Source organism: Anthonomus grandis, chromosome 9 (assembly GCF_022605725.1).
Source record: "Anthonomus grandis grandis chromosome 9, icAntGran1.3, whole genome shotgun sequence".
NCBI classification, from domain to species: Eukaryota; Metazoa; Arthropoda; class Insecta; order Coleoptera; family Curculionidae; genus Anthonomus; species Anthonomus grandis.
Window position 1 is genome coordinate 9,994,351 of NC_065554.1, and position 21,078 is coordinate 10,015,428.

The following is a 21,078-nucleotide window of genomic DNA, read 5'->3' on the forward strand; positions in this document are numbered from 1 at the left end:
TTTTCTGTGATTTCTTAGAAGTAGACCTTATTATTTTTGAATAGTTTCCAATTTTAGTATCTACTTGATAACGCTTTGTCATGCACTTGTAAGTATAATTATCATATTAGTTGTCATTTCACGCATAATTTTTTAATAAAATGCATTTTTCTAAGAATGAATGAATTGAAATAATCATGATAATTGGTTTTGGAGACCGCATGCGTACCCAACAAGAAGTTTGTAATCTATTTAATTAAACTCATGCTGATCGTCCTGCAATTACTAGACCGTTAGCAAAATTAAACCAAAATTACACGGTCTTGTAAGAAATTTATCTAAAGAAAAACCTCCAAGAGTATCTAAAAATGGTACGCTGAATGTTCTATTAGAAACGGAGAATAATCCCCATGTTGCGATTACAATTTCCAGCAATTGGAACTTCAAATCAGTAGAGTCAGTAGTAAAAATATTTTGTGTAAAAAATATCATCCTTAAGTACAACTGATACATGAATTGTTAGAAAACGATTTTGGCCGCCGAGTGCAGTTTTGATAGCAGATTCTTAAGGCCAAAATAACAATGGATATTTCATTCAAAAGATTATTTTTTCTGATGAGGCCACCTTTACGCTAAACGGACAGTTTAACAGGCAAAATTTCAGATATTGGGCAACCAAAAATCTTTATTGGACCGAAGAATACTCTCAAAAACTTAACGTATGCGCCGATATTCTAAAAATGGAATCCTTGGACTCTTTTCTCGAAGAGACATTAAACGGAGAGCGCTTGAACTTTCTACACTTTGAACTTATCCCTTCTTTATTTTTTTATTTTCGGATCTACAAAAGGTTGTCGTACTTAGTAACGAGATATGGTTTCAACAAAACGAAGCACCTCCTCACTTTGGTCGTTCGACAATTTCTTGATCCGACTTTTTCCGTCAACAGATGGATTGGACGAAGAGGACCCATTGAGTGGCCACCAAGATCACCAGATATAACTCCATTAGATTTTTTCTTATAGGGCTTTGAAGTCCAAAGTTTACGTGAGTAGACCAAATAATGTTGATGCTTTAAAGTAAAAAATTCGATAAAAAATCAGACTAATCGATTCACAAGTGATTGAAAATGTGCAAGTGAACGTTATTTATTGACTTAAAAATGCGTTGAATTAAATAGACAACAAATTGAATATCAGTTGCAATAAATATTGTATAAATTTTTATTTTTTATTGTGGTATGTTTCATTAGTCTATTACGTCAAATTTGACAAATCGCTAATGCACATGGCATACAAAAAGTTTTCAGGATATTTCATAAAATTGTAAAACGTCATAATATAAAGGGTGTTCCATGTTCCAAAAAAAATAATGTTGACGCAATAGTTTCTACTTGAGGTACCCTCTGTAGAAAATTTTTATTGCAAAAGACGCGCAACTGATAATGCTAATCGAAGTGTCCGAAAATAAAAAATAAAAAAAACACCTGAGTTTTTTTAATTAGATTTCTGATTAACCGCCATTGAGAAATGTTTATTAATACAGCAGCTTAAATTCAGATGGAGATTTTTATGTTTGCAATAATGACGATCTTTTTTAATTAAATATAATTTCATAGGATCATAGCGTAGACGTCATGATCCTTATCATATTGCATTGAATAAGCCCTGTACTTTTAACAAAGCAACTAGATTGCAGAACTAAGATCAACTAAGAGTGTAGCCTGATTTTTGAATAATTTAGCGTAAATTTCTATGATTGGAACTCAAATCACAAAATAGTTTTACCCCTAAGCAAAACTCTTTATTTTATTCTTGATACATGTTTTGCTAACATTATAAAAATCACGACTTTTGGTTATGGGTAAAACTGTTGTGTGATTTATATACTAGATCTCTATACTAAATTTCTATTTGACTTCGTAGTTAAATAACAAAACATCATTTAATACATATTATGTGTGAACTGTAAAAAATTCAATAAATTGTATTTATTTAAAAATTGAAGTAATAAGTTATTCTCTATGATCTACGAATATGAAAAAACTCATAATCAAACATTCATGAAATATGGCTATTTCTGCTACAGCGAATATTAAGTCATACCAGAAAACCTTTGGATTCCTTTATAAGATATGACGGTAATGATCTTTATCAAGTGTATGTTCCAATATCATTAAATAATCTTATACAGAGAGGTTCACATTTTTAAGCGACAAAAAAAACCAAACATAATATTTTTGTTTGTTTTGTTTTGTATCTTGACGACAAGCATTGTTGCCATTTATTCAGAAAATATGCAAAGGATTCCAACAAAACAAAAAACAATTTGGAAAAAAGCCATGACTTCAAAATAAACCAAATTAAAATAAAAATAGATTTTTGCATTTAAAGACTTCTTAAAATAACATTTGAATCAGATGTACGGCTTTTATTGAGTTATAAAAATAGAGCAAAAAAACCCACTAATCAAGACCACAATCGCGTAATTTACCTAAATATAAATCACAAGCTAGCAATATTTAATTTCGAAATAATTTCACGCTTGTATAATTATAATAGAAAAAGCACTTCAAAGCATCGTGGTAAGGTTAATAGCACTTTGGCACAAATCCACACAAATGCACCTAAATTAAGCAGAAAAGACAGAAACAGGTCTACTTACTTTAATTTCTCTCGTTTCCTTCAAAGCTTTACCGTTGTGTGACCAGGTTAAAATCGGAGAAGGCAGCCCGGCAACTTCGCATTCCAATTTTATTTTTTGACCCGCCCGGGCCATCACGTTTGACAACGTAGTTGTAAAGACGGGAGGCTCAACAGGCTCCAAAGCTAAAATAAGAAATTATGTTTATCATTACTATAGTGACTCTACATCCTGCTTTTGAATTTAAAAAAAAAAAAATTATTTTTGAGTATGATTTTATTGGAAAATAACATTAGTTACACAGGACAGTGCTCTACATAAAAATATGTTTCTCATTATTATATTGGATTAAGACTACATAATTGATTGTAACATTTTTAGTGATCTCCATGATACCTCACAGTGGTAATCTCTTAGGGATGATCCACCGCTATTATTGCTATATCGCAGAGTATAAAAGACATTAAAGTAAGTGATAAGGTATCCATCCAAACAGCAGCTTGCTGAACAAACAAACCAGATATTACTACTTTACCAAAACACTTTATTCAGCATACAACAAGCATATCGTCAACAATTTTGATATTTTCTGCATTTTCAGGAGAAGATTAAAACTCGTTTTCAGAGTTCCAGTTCCTAAAGAATATTTTTCTGAAGTTCAGATAAGTTTAAGGGAGAATTTTTTCAGATAATTTGTTTTTGAAGCAAAGCGAACAGAATGTTTTAGTCGAAACGGAATAATTTGAAGGTTGGTAGTGACAATATTTTGATCAATGATAAAAAGTTAATAAATTAAAATACAAATCTAAAACTTGCCGCCTTCTTATTGTTTATGAAGTGTTTTTCTAAAAAATTCCAAGATCAATGAAAAAACAATTAAGAGGAACTGTGTGAACCTTATACGTTTTCAGTTAATAAAACATAAAGAAAACTTAAGAGGGAAAAATTTTGAACAAGAATCATTAATATTGCAAATTCAAAGAATACCTAGCGATTTTAGAGGTGATTTGGGCAGATATGGAGGCTTGTATTCCGAACACCTTGAAAAGTTCTTCAGACAGCAAACCGTGGTTTGATAAAAGTTGCACCAAGGCAGTCAACAACAAAAACGCCAAAACTAAAGCCTTGTAAATCGTGTTAACTTTGTTGCTTTGAGAAATGTGTACAAGCAGACCAGATACCTGCAAAGAGAAATATAAAGAGAGAGTGAAAAACAAACTTCTCAATTGCCCAAATGGATCAGGATCATTATGGTCTGTAGCAAAAGCAGTTGGTCAAGGTTTCTGTAGGTCAAAAATCCCACCATTGACTAAGGAAGATGGTTCCATTGCAATGATCGAACTGGAAAAGGCAGACTTGCTGGGTCAGATGCTCGCATCAAACTCTGCCGCAGACCCACAAGCCAAAACACCACCCATTTTTTCCGCCAAGAAAGGCTTCTTCGAAGCCAGAGATCCTCCGTCACAGAGACGTTGAAAAAGTTCTCAAAGGCTTGAACACTAATAAGGCCACCGGCCCTAATAAAATACCGCCAATAGTATTAAAGAAGTGTCGTGCTGACAGCACCGTTGCGAAGACTATTTTATTTGTCATACAGAGGTTTCTTCTCTGGAGACTAGAAACATGCAAATTTAACCGATACTCATGAAACTGGGTCATATTATTCCACCTAGAGCTCTCTCTACTCGACACGCATATGCGACTCATATCGAGTGCATCTATAGATGTCTAGAACATCGCTTTATCGGGAATCTTTTTTATGAAGTGCCAGCCTGTGGAATCAACACCCAAAGCACGTCTTTCCCGAATATTAGAACTTGCAGAACTTTAAGAAAAATACAAATTAATCAAACCAGATCTATTTAGAGCAATTTTATTTTAAAAGCTTAGCAGAGCGCTTTCGGCGTATGAGCCATCATCAGTGCTAATTGTCAGTTAAGCCCAGAAGTTTACCATAGTGTGAACACATTTGATATTATTAAAATTATACATAACATTTAGACACACTTAAGACTATACAGAACACTAAACAGGACGAACAGTATTCAAAAGGGGAGAACGTTGGTCTCCTTTGTGTGTCAAAATATGATCATACAGTTAAAAATATAATAAAAAAAAACAAAATCAAACAGTTATCCCAAACATCATAAACCAAACAATAATAATAAGAACTCAATTGTTTTTATATACCCAAATTTATTGCAAAAGAATATTTTTGTTAAGAACACTCATGGCAAGACCCATAGATCTAACTTTAAATGTTTGATGGAATTTTGAGTTCTTTTTGGAATTTTTATTTTGCTTCCAAGTATTCTTATACCAGAAACACATTAAGAAATATATTCCGATTTTTTTGAGAAAGTAATGATTTTAAGTCTAATGCTTTGAAATGTACTGGGTTAAAAATAATTTAATATTAGAGTATTTTTTATGACTAACTTAAATGATATTTTTGTGGTATTTGGTCTGATCTGTAAATCGTAATTAAGCATTCAACTCCTGTGAACTAACATGGAAATTATTTTAAAATTTCTTAATTTTAGTGATTTTCTATCAAAGAAACCAAACAGTAGACAGCGTCTAATGGACGTCCTATTTGTCTAAATTAAGTCGAAATATTCATGAATGAATTTTCCAAAACATGTTTTGAAAAGTATACTTTATTTACATAAGTCTAATGGAGAATTTTTTTTGATATTTCTGGTTGAAATATATTTCTTCTGTTTTAATAAATATACAGGACATACGATGGATTTCCAATACTTTTAATCTTGGATTAAAAAGAGAGAAGGTATTGAATAAATAAAAATGAAAAGTTTTTGTTGACGTCGCCTTATTGAGCACATTGATTGGTGAGGGTTGGCTAATCGGAAATCACTACCGTGACGTGTCCAGTCGAATTGCTTCGAGGTGACGCTGGTGACTTTGCAGTTCCAGTTTTAATAGGTACAATAATTTTACTAATTGCTGTCCATATAAAGAAATAATAAATAAATAAATATATTTGCCAATATAAAGATATCTAGAAATGACATCAACAAGGCCTTAAGACGAGAACTCACATAGGGAGCACTAATTTGCGACTTGTTTTGTGCAGTTCTGGATAAGTCACATTTCGGTATTAAAAGTCAAATTCGGTAAAACAGTCACATTTAGGAATAGGATATTTTTTAATATTGTAGTCACATTTGAAAGCTTTTTTTACTCTTTACTAGTAACACTAATACAGTAAATAAGCCTAGAATTTTATTTAAATTTCTAACTTTAACTTTAGTAACTCCGATGAAGATAATACATAAAATACATTTTAAGAGTTATTCACCAAATTATGAAATATTTTTTTTTAATTTTTGCATCCAATTTTTAACATTATTTTTAAAAACTTATGTTTTATATTATCTTGTAGGGTTTTAGATAGTATATTGAAGAGTTTTGGTGCGATATATTTAAAATGTCTTTGACCAATAGGTTTCTTCTTTTTGGAATTTTGGCATGTTTATTTTTCTTTTTTCTGGTGGTGTAGGGATATACTAGAGGATTTATTTGAGTTTTATTCTTTTTAACGTTTATTAATAAAGTAAGTGAATATAACTGTTGTATGTGCATTATGTTTGTTTTCTTGTGAAGTAACTGAGTTTAAAATAACCAATTTTTTTAAAAAATAACTTTAATTTTCCATTTTTGTACAGTATTTAGTTCTTAGGAGGCAGTCCCTTACCCCACCAGACCCTACAAGGTCATAACTTAATTGAGACTGAACTAGAGAATAATACAAAGTTTTAAGTTGGTTAATGCTTAGGTACTGTTTTGAATACTTAAATTTGGGAACTAATCGTAAGTTCCTTTATTTGTGTATTCCATTTTAGATGCTTATTAAGATGAATACCTAAATATTTCATGGTGCTTGCCCCTGGAATAATGATTGATCGAGTTACTTGTAAAGGAACTAATTCTGCCTAACAAGCTTTTTTTCGTATGAGGTAAAATTTACGTATTTTATTTTATGAACATTAAGTGAAAATTTGTTTGCCTCAAACCATTTTGCTATTGTCAAAAAGTCCCTTTCTGCTTCAGTTTTTAGACCTTTCCAATTTTTTCCTATATAGAGTATTACGGTGTCATCTGCGTAACTTATCATTTTTCCTATGGTGGATAAATGTAAAAGACTGTTCATATATATTATAAAAAAGAAGTGTTCCCAATACTGTTCCTTGCGGAATGCTACATGTTTATTTTCTGAATTTACTCTGAGAGCCATTTATTTTTACTGTTTGCGATCTATGTGAAAGATAACTCTCAATCAGTTTCTTAGAAAAACTGCGATTGCCATACATTTAGCCATACTAGTTTCTTTAAAAAAAATTTGTGATCTACAGTGTCAAATGCTTTTGACAAGTCTACGAAAATACAAAGCGTTGGTTGATTTTTGTCAAGGGAATCATACAGGCTTGAAGTTAGTTTTAATATTGCATCTTCTCTAGACTTTTTTTTACGAAATCCATACTGGCTCTCGGACAACACATAGTATTTTGTTAAAAACTGTACAATCCTTGTATAAATTATTTTTTTAATAATTTTTCATGACTGATACTGGTCTGTAATTATTAGCATTATTTTCAGATCCATTTTTATGCAAAGGTGTAACTACTCTTATTTTAAGTGCTTTTGGGAATGTGCCACTACTAAAACAAAGGTTTACAATATAACTAATAAAGGGGATTTAAAATATGATTTTTAATTTTGTGTTGTATTTCGGCTTTTAGTCCGTCATATCCACAAGCCTTTTTAGTTTTTAACTGAAGTATTATTTTTTCTATTCCCTGTGGGGTTATGTCATGAAAAAATATTGAGTGCTCATTGCGTTCATTTTCTTCAAAAGTAACATTTATTAAATTAATTCTAGAGGCAAGCTTTTCTCCTATTTCGCTGAAACAGTTGTTAAAGTAGTTTCAAATTTTTGTTTGGTCTGTTAATATATTACCTGTCTTTAGTTTTAGTTGTTTTATTTGTTTCTTTTTATATTTTTGCTTATTACATAGGTTGTTTATGGTGTTCCACAAACTTTTGCTCGAATTTAGGTTTTTCCTGTTTCTCTTAAAATGCAGTCTTTTTTTGCTATATGCTAATTCTCTTTATGAAAGATTCTCTTGGTAAGTACAACAAATTTGTTTTCATTTGTATTTATTCTGACTTATTTTCAATATAACCATCCGAATTACTTTTACGAATAATAATACCTATAGTTGAAATATATTTCACACAATAAGCAGTTTCCCACGATAAGCACTTATTAACCTTTACCTGAAGCAAAGCACAAATATTAATATATTTCATCCATATTGAAAGTAGTTAAATACATAATGAAATTTCCTTTAAAATTTATTGTAAATATTATCTTTGCAGAAAAAACTGTCATACAATAATATACAAGTGATAGCAATATAGTTAAAATATTATACTAAATAAACGAAAAACGAGAGTCAAATAAATAAATTAAGGCATGGGCTGATAACGAAAATAATACTTTAGTTTACTAACGTTTTTTACATTAGAGGTTTCCTAAATCTTTTCAGGATAATAATTAATAATAAGGATAACAATCGTTATTCAGTAATGATAAAAGATATTTAGAAGATACAATAAACTTAAAAGCAGTGAATATGAGTTGGAATATTTTATTAATTTTTTTTTATATTTTATACAGGGTGTTTCCTAACTACGGTACGAAACTATACAGGGTGAATCGTTAGGTTGTTTTATGAAAAAAAGTTCCTATGAACGTATGTCGGGAGTTGCTTTGTTTCTGAGATACAGGGCGATGAAGGTTCAAAAAAATAACGGTATTTTAAAAATACTATAACTATCCTTAAACCGATTTGGTTGAAATTTGGTGCAGTTATTTGAAGTTATAAGACGCTTATTTAGCTGTAACTAGATTGAAATAATTAGGTCCAGTGGCGTGTTAGTGGGCACCACATGCTTATTGTTGAGAAAAAAACAAGGCCAATAATTGTTTTGCAGCTTTTTATTTATTTTTGTATTTAAGCAACTAAAAATACAACTTTTTCGTATCTTATATTATCTTCATATCTGGCTTTGTTTTCGAAAAAAAAAAATTTAAGTATCTTTAACCCATTATAAAGATTATCCATGGATGACAACATGAAATAAAAATCAATTAATTCGATAAACAATTTCGACCTTAAACTAAATGAGCAAAATGCCCACCTTCTGATAAAATACACGACTGCAAACGATTTGTCATTGAGTGTCTGACACGCTCAAAAATACCTGGAGTATCCCTTATGATATTGCAATTGACAATTATCCGATTCCTCAAGTCATTCACATCTAGAACAGGAGTTTTATAAACAAGAGCCTCTAGATGGCCCCATAAATAGTAATCCAGGGGATTCATATCAGGACTGCGAGCCGGCCAATTTTGAGGTCCTGCACGTCCAATCCAGCAATTAGGGTAGATGACGTCGAGATGCTGACGAGCAAGAACGCTGAAATGAGCTGGAGCCCCGTCGTGCATAAGCCACATGTTGACTCTTACTTGTAGGGGTACTTCTTCTAATAAAGTGGGTAAATGGTATTGCAAGAAATCCGTGTAGGATTAATCTTGCCGGTAAAAAAAATGGGCCAATTAGGTAGTCACTAATAATTCCTATCCAAACGTTCAGCGAAAATTGTTGCTGAAAATGAGTTTCTCTAATAACGTGGGGATTTTCGTCGGCCCAAAAATGATCATTGTGGAAGTTCATAATAGCATCTCTTGAAAAATTTGCCTCGTCCGTAAATAAAATATTTGGTAGGAAATTATTATTGTGTGCCATCGTATGAATCAACCACCTGCAAAACATTAATCTTGGATGAAAATCCCGAGGCAGTAGAGCTTGTACACGCTGTATGTGATATGGATGCAGGAGGTTTCTTTTTAGAACTTTCCAACGGTTTTTAAACTAACTTCAAGCTGCAGTGCAATCTTTCTGATCCTATTGGAAGGATCTTCTTCTATCGCATCAAGTATAGCTGCTTCCAGTTCAGGCGTTGTTATAGTTTCTGGTCTTCCACCACCCATATTTTTTATTAAAACTCCTAGTTTCACATAATCTTGCATGTAGTTTTCTAAATGTTTTTGCACATGGAATTACTCTGTTAGGATATCTGTCCTAGTAAATTCTTCGTGCTTCTTCCGCATTTTCATTTGCTAATCCATAAATAAAGTGCATGTCGGTCATTTCATGGTTAGTAAAATTATTCATGATGGAGCAATGAATCACTGCTAATTGACAGCTGAATTTTACTTATAGCAATTCTATCACTGTCAGCAGGTCTCCAAAGCAGATAGGTACAAAGGAGGTACTTGAATGGACTTGCCAATTATTTGTCATAAGAAGCAATGTATTTGTTATTTTGTTGAATTCCAAAAATCTGATAATAAAAATCGTAGAAGTTGAATGTTTATTATCATAGTAAACAAGACATAAGAGCCCAAAAAGTCGTGCATTGGAGGGTGGACATTTTGCTCATGTACTTTAAGGTCGAAATTGTTTATCGAATTAATTGGTTTTTATTTCACGTTATCGTCCATGGATAATTTTTAGAATGAGTTAAAGATACTTACTAAATTTTTTTTCTCGAAAACAAAGCTAGATATGAAGATAATAAGATAAGATACGAAAAAGTTGTATTTTTAGTTGCTTAAATACAAAAATAAATACAAAGATGCAAAACAATTAATTATTGGCCTTGTTTTTTCTCAACAATAAGCATGTGGTGCCTAATAATTTCAATCTAGTTACAGCTAAATAAGCGTCTTATAACTTCAAATAACTGCACCAAATTTCAACCAAATCGGTTTAAGGATAGTTATAGTATTTTTAAAATACCGTTATTTTTTTGAACCTTCATCTCAACCTGTATCTCAGAAACAAAGCAACTCCCGACATACGTTCATAGGAACTTTTTTTCATAAAACGACCTAACGATTCACTCTCTATAGTTTCGTACCGTAGTTACGAAACACCCTATATATTACAGCTTAATAAAATAATAGCCTAAAGCTATGCCTTTGGTGCAAGAGTTGCAAAATTAATTAATATTAATAAATTAGCCTTAAAGTGAAAATGGCTATGATAAAAAATAAGAAGAGGTTTTGTATGAACTGCAAATTTGCATATCGGTAGATAAAAATAATAGTACGGAGTACTATTATTATATTGATAAATTTAATTCAATATATATATTTTTAGAGGCATTGAAAGCTTTGGATAATCTCATTTAAAGAGCTATTAGACATGCTATTTTATACGGGGTATCTGCGAACGGTTGAGAAATCTCGAAACCGGAGATACTGCAGACCAAAATATATGAATTAACCGAAATATACCTTAGTCCAAAATCTGATAGTTTGCGACGTACAGGGTGTCAAAGACACAATTTTATTTTCTATTTTTCTATATTGCTTAAGAAGCATTTCAAATTTTGATTTAAAACTAGATATAGGAAAGTTTGCTAATATGAAAAACAAAAGTTCGTTATTTTTTATAGCCAGACTTCTAGAGGGCGCGACTTAATATTTCGGTAAATACCCTAATATCACTTTTATGTCCTATCCTGTATACAGCAACCAAGAAATCAATTTTTCTCGTATTTCCGCAAAAAAAGTTTATTTGTTAGAAGTATATATAAAGTTAATAGTTTTATAGATACTTATCTTTAAAATTTCAAATGAATTATATGTACCATGATGATAAAATGTTTATAATAATAATAATCAAATAGACGATTCCACTCCTCTACAACTTAAGAGCGAGGAAGCGCGCAGCTACCATCATACGGACCAGGAAAAACTCCGCATCTGGATGGAGAAGCCCCTTCATCGGGGCGGCATCCTAATGAAATCAGCCAAAATCATGTCGACACTGCTTCGTCGAACTATTGGTACCAACCAACCAACCAGTACCAACCTGATACCAATCAGGCAAGATGTTTCCAGAAACCGAGGGCTTTCTACTCGTCATCCAAGATCAGGTTATACCAACAAGAAATTATCTCAAGCACATTGTCAGAGATCCGTCCGTACAAATCGACAAATGCGGTATGGATGCCAAATATCAGAGACAATCTTCAGGCCTTTGCAGCGACAGAATACAAAGAACGGCACCACTCAGCTGGGAAAATTTTACATCAAGAGCTGGCAATGAAGTTGGAACTTATTACAACAGAGAAGGTTCCGTATTACAAATATACTCCAGAACCCGTAGTGAAAAATGACCGATATAAGTTATATTGGGACCGCAGTGTACTTACCGATCAACATGTAAGGCATAATAGACCAGATCTTATTTTAATAGATAAAATTTCCAGCAAAACAACTCTAATTGACGTAGCCATACCAAACAACAATAATCTGCAAGAGAAACACACTGAGAAAATCGCCAAATATAGAGATCTTGAAATTCAAATCGGAAGGCAATGGAGAATGGATAATGTTCAGACCATCCCAATTGTTATATCGACAACGGGTGTAATACCAAAGAGTCTACTGGAATACCTTAAACAACTAGGAACTGGCGAACATCTATATAAGCACATGCAAAAGGCAGTACTACTGGCAACTGCTCGCAGCACCCGAAAATTCCTAGGAGATAACTCTACATTTCAGGTCACTTAAAGGCACCGAAAAGGCCCCCACAGACCACAGAGCTTAATCCTTTTGATATCGGAGGTGTCTGGGATAAGTTAATGATCGATGTAGAAAATGCCTGCGCGTACCGGAGACAATTCAACATATAACATCAGGAAGCACATCTCTATCAGCCACCGAATATCTGCACCGACATAACTGTGTGGCAAAAATTATTTATCAAGAACTGGCAAAACTTTATCATATAATTGGCGAAACTTGCCCCTATTACCAGTACAAACCAGAAACTGTACTTTAAAATGACGACTTTCGCCTCTACTGGGACAGAACTGTTTTGACCGATAGGACGCTGACTTCAAATAGACTAGATGTAATCTTAATAAACAAAGCCCAAAAGAAAACCTTTCTAATTGACATAGCAGTGCCAAATACCAATAATGTCCTAAAAACGACACACACTAAACTTGCTAAATACGCAGATCTAGCTCACGAGATAAAACAACAATGGAGGCAAGATAATGTATATATACTCCCTCTAGTTATTTCATCCACTTGAATTGTTCCTTTAACACTGTCCAAAAACCTTAACGCATTGGGTCTTTCCTCCTGGACGATTGCCACTATACAGAAATCTGTTAAATACTAATAATAATAATAATAATAATAATAATAATAATAATAATAATAATAATAATAATAATAATAATAATAATATTAAGAATAAGAATAATTGGCAAGATATAAACACAAAGATTGTACGGTGACAGATTCCCTAAAAGATACCAACCTAATTCAAAGACTTTCCAACGTATCAATCAGCGGTTATGAGAAATAGGTAAGAAATAATTATAGCCTTATTTTGAGTCAAGTTGTGAGTAGTAAAAACGATTTGGATTTTAGGTATTTTTACTCCTAATATGGGCTGACATAGTTCCAGAACCGTACGTACAGCTGAAGTTGAAGAAAATGTTTTAGATGCTGTCGTTGAAAATTCTATAGTTGGAGTTGTAGAGAAAATTGTTGAGAGGAATAAAGCTCGAGAATTCAGTAAAATACCATTTTTTAAGAGCAACTGCTCTATTCATACCGCCTATTACGCAAAAAGTACATGGTTTCAGCCCAAATGATTACCTAACAAGGGTATAATTTTGTACACGGCTCTTAAGAAAGTTTAACCACAACAATGGATTTACGTCGTTAATATTATTTTCGGACGTATCAGAATTTCAAAGGGATGGGTCAACTAACTCGCATAATCTTCACATTTATGCAGACGAAAATTCTTATGCAGATAAGACAAACCCGTCACCAAGTACAATTTCAAATTAATTTATGGACAGGAATAATTGGACAATATTTAATCAGACCCGTTAACCCACCTAGACTAAATGGCCAAAGGTATTTACAATTTCTTGAAAAAAAAAATGCCCATTCTCCTGGAAGATCTTCCATTACAAACATACATGAATAGTTTTTGCATGACGGCGCTCCACCTCATTTTGGTTTATTAGTTAGAAAGCCTCTAAGTAGAGTTTATCCAGATCAGTGGATCAGATCAGTGGACCTGTATTGTGGCCGGCTAGATCACCAGATTTAAATCCTACGGATTTCTTCTTATAGGGTGATTTTCGACAAAGAAGATTCCACCATAGGCAGGAAATAAAGATTAACATCCAAATGCTTTGTAAAGTGCAGGAAGGATTAGTTCGTTGAGCTTGAGAGTGTAACAGATAAGGTGGTGCTCACTTTGAGCAATTCTTGTAGTTAATATTTTCTCTTATTAGCTTTGTTGCCATCCTTATTTGTTATTGTTAGAGTTGCTATCTCTACTCAGATATTATCCAAAGCAAGTTCATTATTATGTTATACATATGTTTTATCATCATGGTACAAATGATGCATTGGAACTTTTAAAAACAAATATCTCGAATTATTAGACACTTTTAACTAGTGGATTTTTTTTTGTAGATATACGAGAAAATAAGATTGTTCGGTCATTTGTTGCATACAGGGTAGAACAAAAAAGTGATGATAAGTTATTTACCGAAATGCTATAAGTGGCATCCCCTAGAACTTTGCCCATAAAAAGTAACAGAGCCTTATTTTTCATACTAGAAAATCTTCCTATACCGAGTTTTATGCCAAAATCTGAATTGCTTTTTAAGCAATGAGGAAACTTAAAAAATAAAATTGTAACTTTGACAGCCTGTATCTCGCAAACTATTAACTTTTCGACTTATGAGGTATGTTTGGGTCAATTCAAATATTTTGGTGTATCTCCAGTTTCAAGATTTCCCAACCTTTCGCAGACACCCTGTATATCCCTTGGCATAAATACATTATTCGTACAGTAGATAATTAAACAATATTTTCGCCCGTATTTTGTGACATTTGTATCATACTATGGATATACATTATATTTTCCGAAATAATTAACAGGTTAAAGGTTCAACGGACTTTTCTTCTAAAAAAAGGATATTGTGTTATAACCGATCCTATAGCTATAACCTATGTGTGCCGTTTGGAAGCACATTTAAAACTGTCTACACTTAATTTTTTCTTTTCTATATACACGTTTTTATAAGAAATCTTAAATGCTGAGAGGAACATTAGGTTTTTTTTAACGAACGATTGAGAGGATTATAAAAAAAAAAGAAATTTGGACGAACATTATTATTGAATACCGAAAAAGGGATACAAGATGGTGGATATTTTGCATAAAAAATAAATTTTAAATAAGAAAATGTCCTAGCTTATATAAAAATATAATAATCTATAATAAAAGAATAATCCATATAAAAAAATAAAAGTGAAATTATCTATTCAGTTTCTGGTAGTGAATGAATATAAAAATCCGGTCTATTCATTAAAATATTCTCTAAAAGCATGTAATTAAGATTCCAAATGACATATCAATTATATTATATACTTACTAGGTTCATACCTACAGCAGAGGTATAAACTAGTCGACTTAAAATTAAAATTTCCCTTTCAATTTCAGTAGTATTAATTTCAGACAGGTCTGCGTGTCAATTCTGATTAACGAGGAATTTATATTCAGTCCAAATTAGCAGATTTTACCTTGCTGTATAGGAATTAAGTGAAAGTAAATTGAACTATAAAATTATTCTTCGTATTATTAATTTTGCGTTTCAAAATAGTGGCTGCATTTCAAAAATTAAAAGAAGATATAATATATTATTTTATACCATCAAATACTGCATAATTAATATATTTAACAATCCACCATTTTGTTTTGTGTCTAAGAACCACTTTTCTGAAATCTAAAATTAAACACTGCAAGATATCCTAGATATTTTTTTTAAATGGTACGCCATATACAAAGTGAAAATGTGTAATTTTAAGCTACGGACTTGTTACTAGTAAAAAATTATCTAAAAGAAAATAAACTAAAATTAAAAAAAAAAGAATGGAAACTTACATGTAACAATGAGGTTTGCTGTACTCTGGGCAGTCCCTAGTTGACTAGAAGCTTTACAAATATAATCAGCTTTGTCATCCAAGGTTACTTTATCAAACTTCAATATAGCCTCGCCATTATTATAAGTAATACAGTAATTAGGAGAATTATCAATGCACTCTTTATTCTTAAACCACTGCACTGTTGGAAGAGGGTTTCCTTCGACTTTACATTCGAACTGAAATGTCGCCCCTTCTTTGGCAACAGCTGGCTGAAGCAATCTTACAAAGGATGGCGCAATCAGTTGTTCTTCTGGCTCTGTTTCATTCACTGTTAAAACAGCAGAAGTCTCTGCTGTTCCTGCAGCATTTGTGGCTTTACAGGTGTATTTAGCAGAATCTTCAGCAAATGTCTCTTCTATAGTTAAAGAGCAGTTTCCATTATCATAAGCAGTATTGTAGTCAGGATTATGCTGAATAGGTACCCCAGACTTAAACCATGTAATATTTGGATTAGGGTGTCCAGTAACTTGACAAATAAATGACACTTTGGAGCCCTCTTGAACAACTACGTCACTTAAAGGAGTCGTAAATACTGGTAACTCATGAGGTTCCTCCACGATAGGGCTTTTTTCTTTAATAAATAGCTCTTTGGTGTGAGTTTCTGTTGTATGAATTTCATGAATAATTTTTTGGGATTCTATTCGTTCTCGTTCCAAGCGAACTCTTTCATCTTCGAATCGTCTTTGCCTCTCCTCATCCTCCTGCTTTCTAAGGTCTTCTATCCTTGCTTGCTCAGCTTTTCGTAACTCTTCTAAGCGGGCCTCTTCGGCTTCACGCATTGCTTTGATTCTTGCCATTTCTGCTTTACGGGCTTCTTCATCCAGTTGAACTTGTTTTAGTCTGCGTTTCTCCTCTTGTAACCTAGCTTGTTCGGCTTCAAGCTTTTCTTGTTCTAGCTTGGCCTTTTGAGCTTTTAGGTTTTCTTCTTCAACTTTTCGTTGCTCAGCCAGTCTTTTTTCCTCTTCAAGTCTAGCCCGTTCCGCTCTTAATCGTTCCTCTTCTAAACGTTGTTTTTCCGCCTCTAGTTTTATATGCTCTTGCTTTAGTCGATTTTGCTCAATTAGCTGAGCTTCATCCAATTTGCGCTTTTCATCTTCAAGGCGCTTTACTTCCTCAAGTCTACGAACTTCATCAGCAAGTCTAGCTTCCTCTTGTCTTTTAAGATCTTCTAATCTTGCTTGTTCCGCTTTACGTAATTCTTCCAAGCGAGCTTCTTCAGCTTCCCGCATTGCCTTAATCCTTGCCATTTCTGCTTCACGAGCTTCTTCATCTAATTGAGCTTGTTTTAGTCTTCTTTTCTCCTCTTCTAATCTAGCTTTTTCAGCTTCAATTCTCTCTTGATCAAGCTTAGCCTTTTGCGCTTTTAATTTTTCTTCCTCAATTCTCCGTTGCTCAGCTAGCTTCTTTTCTTCATTAAGTCTAGCCTGTTCAGCTCTTAATCTTTCTTCTTCTAATCGTTGCTTTTCTGCTTCTAGTTTAATATGTTCTTGTTTAATTCGTTCTTGCTCGATCATTTGTGCTTTTTCTAATCTTCGCTTTTCCTCCTCAAGACGCTTTGCTTCCTCACGACGTCGAGCTTCATCAGCAATTCTAGCTTCCTCTTGTCGTCTAAATTCTTCTAACCTTGCTTGTTCGGCTTTACGCAGTTCTTCCAGTCGTGCCTCTTCTGCTTCTCGCATTGCCTTTATCTTTGATAACTCTGCTTCACGCGCTTCTTCTTCCAATTGTGCTTGTTTTAGTCGCCGCTGTTCTTCATCTATTTTGGCTTGTTGAGCTTCAAGCTTTTCCTGATCTAATTTAGCTCTCTGTGCTTTTAGGTTTTCCTCCTCAATTCTTCGTTGCTCAGCTAATCTTCGTTCTTCTTCAAGCCTGGCCTGCTCAGCCCTTATTTTTTCTTCTTCTAAGCGCAATTTTTCCATCTCTAATTTAATTTGCTCTTTTTGAAGCCGCTCTTGCTCGATCATTTGGAGTTCTTCTAACCTTCGTCTCTCTTCTTCAAGACGCTTTGCTTCCTCTAGCCGTCGAACTTCATCGGCATGCCTAGCTGCTTCAAGCTTTTTAAGTTCTTCTTCTTCGAACCTTCTTCGCTCAGCTTCAGCTCTTTTTGCATCTTCCAAGAACTGCATTTGCTGCATCTTTAATTGTGCAACTTCAAGTTTGGCTACTTCCACTTTTCTGGCTTCCTCCGCCAGTAATGCTTCTTGCTCCCTTCTATGTTCTTCTGCTAGTCTAGCCTCTTCAGCCAAACGTTTTTCTTCAGCCAATCCCCGTTCTTTCGTTAATCTAGCTTCTTCAGCTAGCTTAGCTTTTGCGGCCCGTAGTTGCTCTTCTGCAAAAAGTTTCTCTTGTTGTAACCGTTCCTCTTCAACTTTCCTATGCTCCTCAGCCAATCGGGCTTCTTCTGCAAGCCTTTTTTGTTCAATTAACAATTTTTCTTGAGCAAGGCGTTGTTCTTCTAAGCGCCGAGCTTCTGCTTCCCTTTCAGCTTTCTTTTGTTCTTCTAGTCGCTTGAGTCGTTCTTGTTCGGCAGAAATTAGGTTTCTAGAAAGCTGTTGTAATTCAGAACTGATTGATGCAAATGAGTCCAGCATCTCTTTGTTTCCGTTTACTATAGGAGCATGTCTACTGTTATCCAACATACCAATTTGATTGGATAAGTTAAGAATCTCTTGAATTCGTTGGGATTGTTTAATCTCACCAGAGTCTAAAAATGATTTAATTTCTTCGAGCAGTTGGGTGGCTTCTATTGGTTGTTTAATTGACGTGGATTTTCTAGCAATAAGAACCTGTAGTTTATTGCCTTCTTTTAACCAGTCATTTGCCTAAAATAATACTAAAAATGTAATTGATATCAAAATGCTTCCCTAAAAATTTACCTCATCAATAAGTTCAAAATACTTGACGCTTTTATCGAGATTCTTTTGCGTTTTTTGGAGTTTCTCTTTCGTTTCACTCCATTCTGCCTGAATTTCATATAGTTCGTTTTGTATCGATGCTGCTTCCAATGGACATTCTTTCTCTACAGCTTCACCTTTTTCTTTTAACTTAATAATGCGTAAATCTAAACTCTAAAAACAATATTTATTTATTTTTAAAAGGACAAAAACTCCCGAAATGATTACCTCTGTCACCCTTGTGAACTGTTTGAAATGATCACTAACAGCTTTAGACACACTTAACGATTCCGTACATTTAGTTTTAACTTCACTTATTTGCCTATCTACCTCTTGAATACTATTTTTGACTTCTTGTGCTTCTTTTATAAACTCCCCAAAGGTTCGGTGAGTCTTCAGGACATCATATTTGTGTCTCCATTGTTTTTCAAAATCAGATTTTCGAAGTTCTAAGACATAGTATAGTTTCCTTATGTCATGTTCAGCTGATTGCGGAGGTTCCTGTTAAAGAAATATTTATAATCATAAGTTTTAAATATTAAGAATAATATTTACTACCTGTTTTCTGATCCTTTGTTCAATGTGTTCACATTCAGTTTGAGAGAATCTAAATCTCTCTAAAATAGTTTCTTTGGTGATTTCGGATTCTCTCAGTGTTAGCTCAACTTGTTGTAGATCTTTTGGTAAACGCACTTTCTCTAATTGTGCATTAAAGGTATCAATTTTTTTATCAATTTCTTCCAAGCTTTTAAAGTATCCACAGAGAACCTAAAAATATAGACTTAATACCTGGTGAGCTTTATAGGATTATGACCCACCTGCAGTAAAATCTGATACTCCGAAGCAATTTCCGCTAGCTTTTGACTTAGTTCATTTAATTTTTCTTTTATAGTTAAAGTTTTTTCATCAGTAGCACCTGCTTTAACTATTAATTCTTCGGCGCTTTTTAATTTTTGTCCAACTTCACCTTGGGCCTTTCTTATATCTGGCAGAACGGTTTCTAGTTTATGTTCCAAAAAAGCTGCTATTTCACTAGGTTTTGTAGATAGGGTCGTCAGTACTGGGTAAAGTTGAGAGTCTAGCTTAGATACCCAGCTAATTGTCTGAAAAAATATTGACATTAGGAAATTTTCAACTAAATGTCTAATTTTTTATTATTGATATAAAATAATATTAAAAAAATGTAGCTTTTAGAAAGTACCTACTTACCCTAGTGCTCTCAGCCATAGTTTTCTCCAATCGCACAAGAATTTCGCGTTTTTCAACGGTCTCGTCGCGAAACGTTTGCCACGATTTTGTCACATTCAATTGTCGACTGGAAAGCCGTTCCAGAACAGACTCGACGTACTTTCGGGCCCGTTGAGTATCAAGATGTGGCTCGGTAATCTGAAAATAAGAGATGCATATATTTAGAATGCAAAGAACAAAACGAGGGAATTAAATTATACGACTCCTGGAATACGATCTTGAAATAGACCAAATTGAACATAGACGACTTTTTAGTGGCGATGAGTTAATATTATGAAAATGTGTTACAAACATAATAATAGTAAGTAGCGATGAGAGTTACGGAAGTGTCGTTGGTCGATAATGAAAATGTTCAAGGTTTTCGGCTTAAAAGGCGGTTTTTAGAAATTTCCTAAATTTTTATTGTCGATGATCATTAAAAAATTATGCTTGTCCATGTAGCATCTCTAGAAACCAAAGTATTTACTTATTTATGAAAATGCAAAATCTTGAATTTGAATATATTATATTACTGACTTCAATATTAAGAAGTTGCCTCGGATGCAGATAAATACAGAAGGACATTTGAGAAGACCAAATCGAATTGTAAAATAAAGAATGAAGAGGTGCTTGGGTAATAAGTAATTTTTACAGCGAATTATGTGTATAAAATTATGGGACGTTGTCAAAGTCAGACTTTACGGCACTATATTATTTTAATTATTATTTTTGATAAAGCTGAAGTAGTCTAATATAAAAAATTAACAAATAAGTACAAATTCAAAATTTATTTATTTCCAGAACAAAACTTATCTTAACCATATGCATATATACTAATAATTCTAAATGTGCAGGAATAAATAAAACCGAAAAATCCGCTGAAATCATTAGATTTGTGCATGGGTTATATACGTATTTATAATAATTATATAATTTAAATGTACGTTCCATGGTAAATTTCGATTAACCTCTAACGCATTTTATCCAGTGCGTCCCTATCGCATCTATGTAACCAATGTATAGTGCTTTAAGAAACCCTCTACAAACATATTAAGTGAAATGAAGGAAACTTTAGTATGCATTTTCTTTTTTACCATTAAATTGTCATCAAAATGTAATTTTTTTAGTAAACCAGTCTAAATTAATAAATGTATGTATTTTTGGCCAACTTTTCTCTCTTGGTCTAATGGCGATTTT

At 33.1% G+C, this 21,078-nt stretch overlaps 1 protein-coding gene across 4 annotated transcripts in view; it reads right to left on the reverse strand.

Moving 5' to 3' along the window:
- LOC126740641 (titin-like) overlaps positions 1–21,078 on the reverse strand; it is a 216,822-nt gene that overhangs the window by 26,030 nt on the left and 169,714 nt on the right. For all 4 annotated transcript variants that reach the window (XM_050446754.1, XM_050446751.1, XM_050446753.1 and 1 more), the window contains 7 exons: positions 19,864–20,040; positions 19,473–19,757; positions 19,213–19,422; positions 18,883–19,155; positions 18,637–18,828; positions 15,720–18,582; positions 2,644–2,807 (listed from right to left, as the gene is read on the reverse strand). In XM_050446754.1, the coding sequence (XP_050302711.1) occupies positions 2,644–2,807; positions 15,720–18,582; positions 18,637–18,828; positions 18,883–19,155; positions 19,213–19,422; positions 19,473–19,757; positions 19,864–20,040 (4,164 nt within the window). The remainder of the gene's footprint in view (positions 1–2,643; positions 2,808–15,719; positions 18,583–18,636; positions 18,829–18,882; positions 19,156–19,212; positions 19,423–19,472; positions 19,758–19,863; positions 20,041–21,078) is intronic.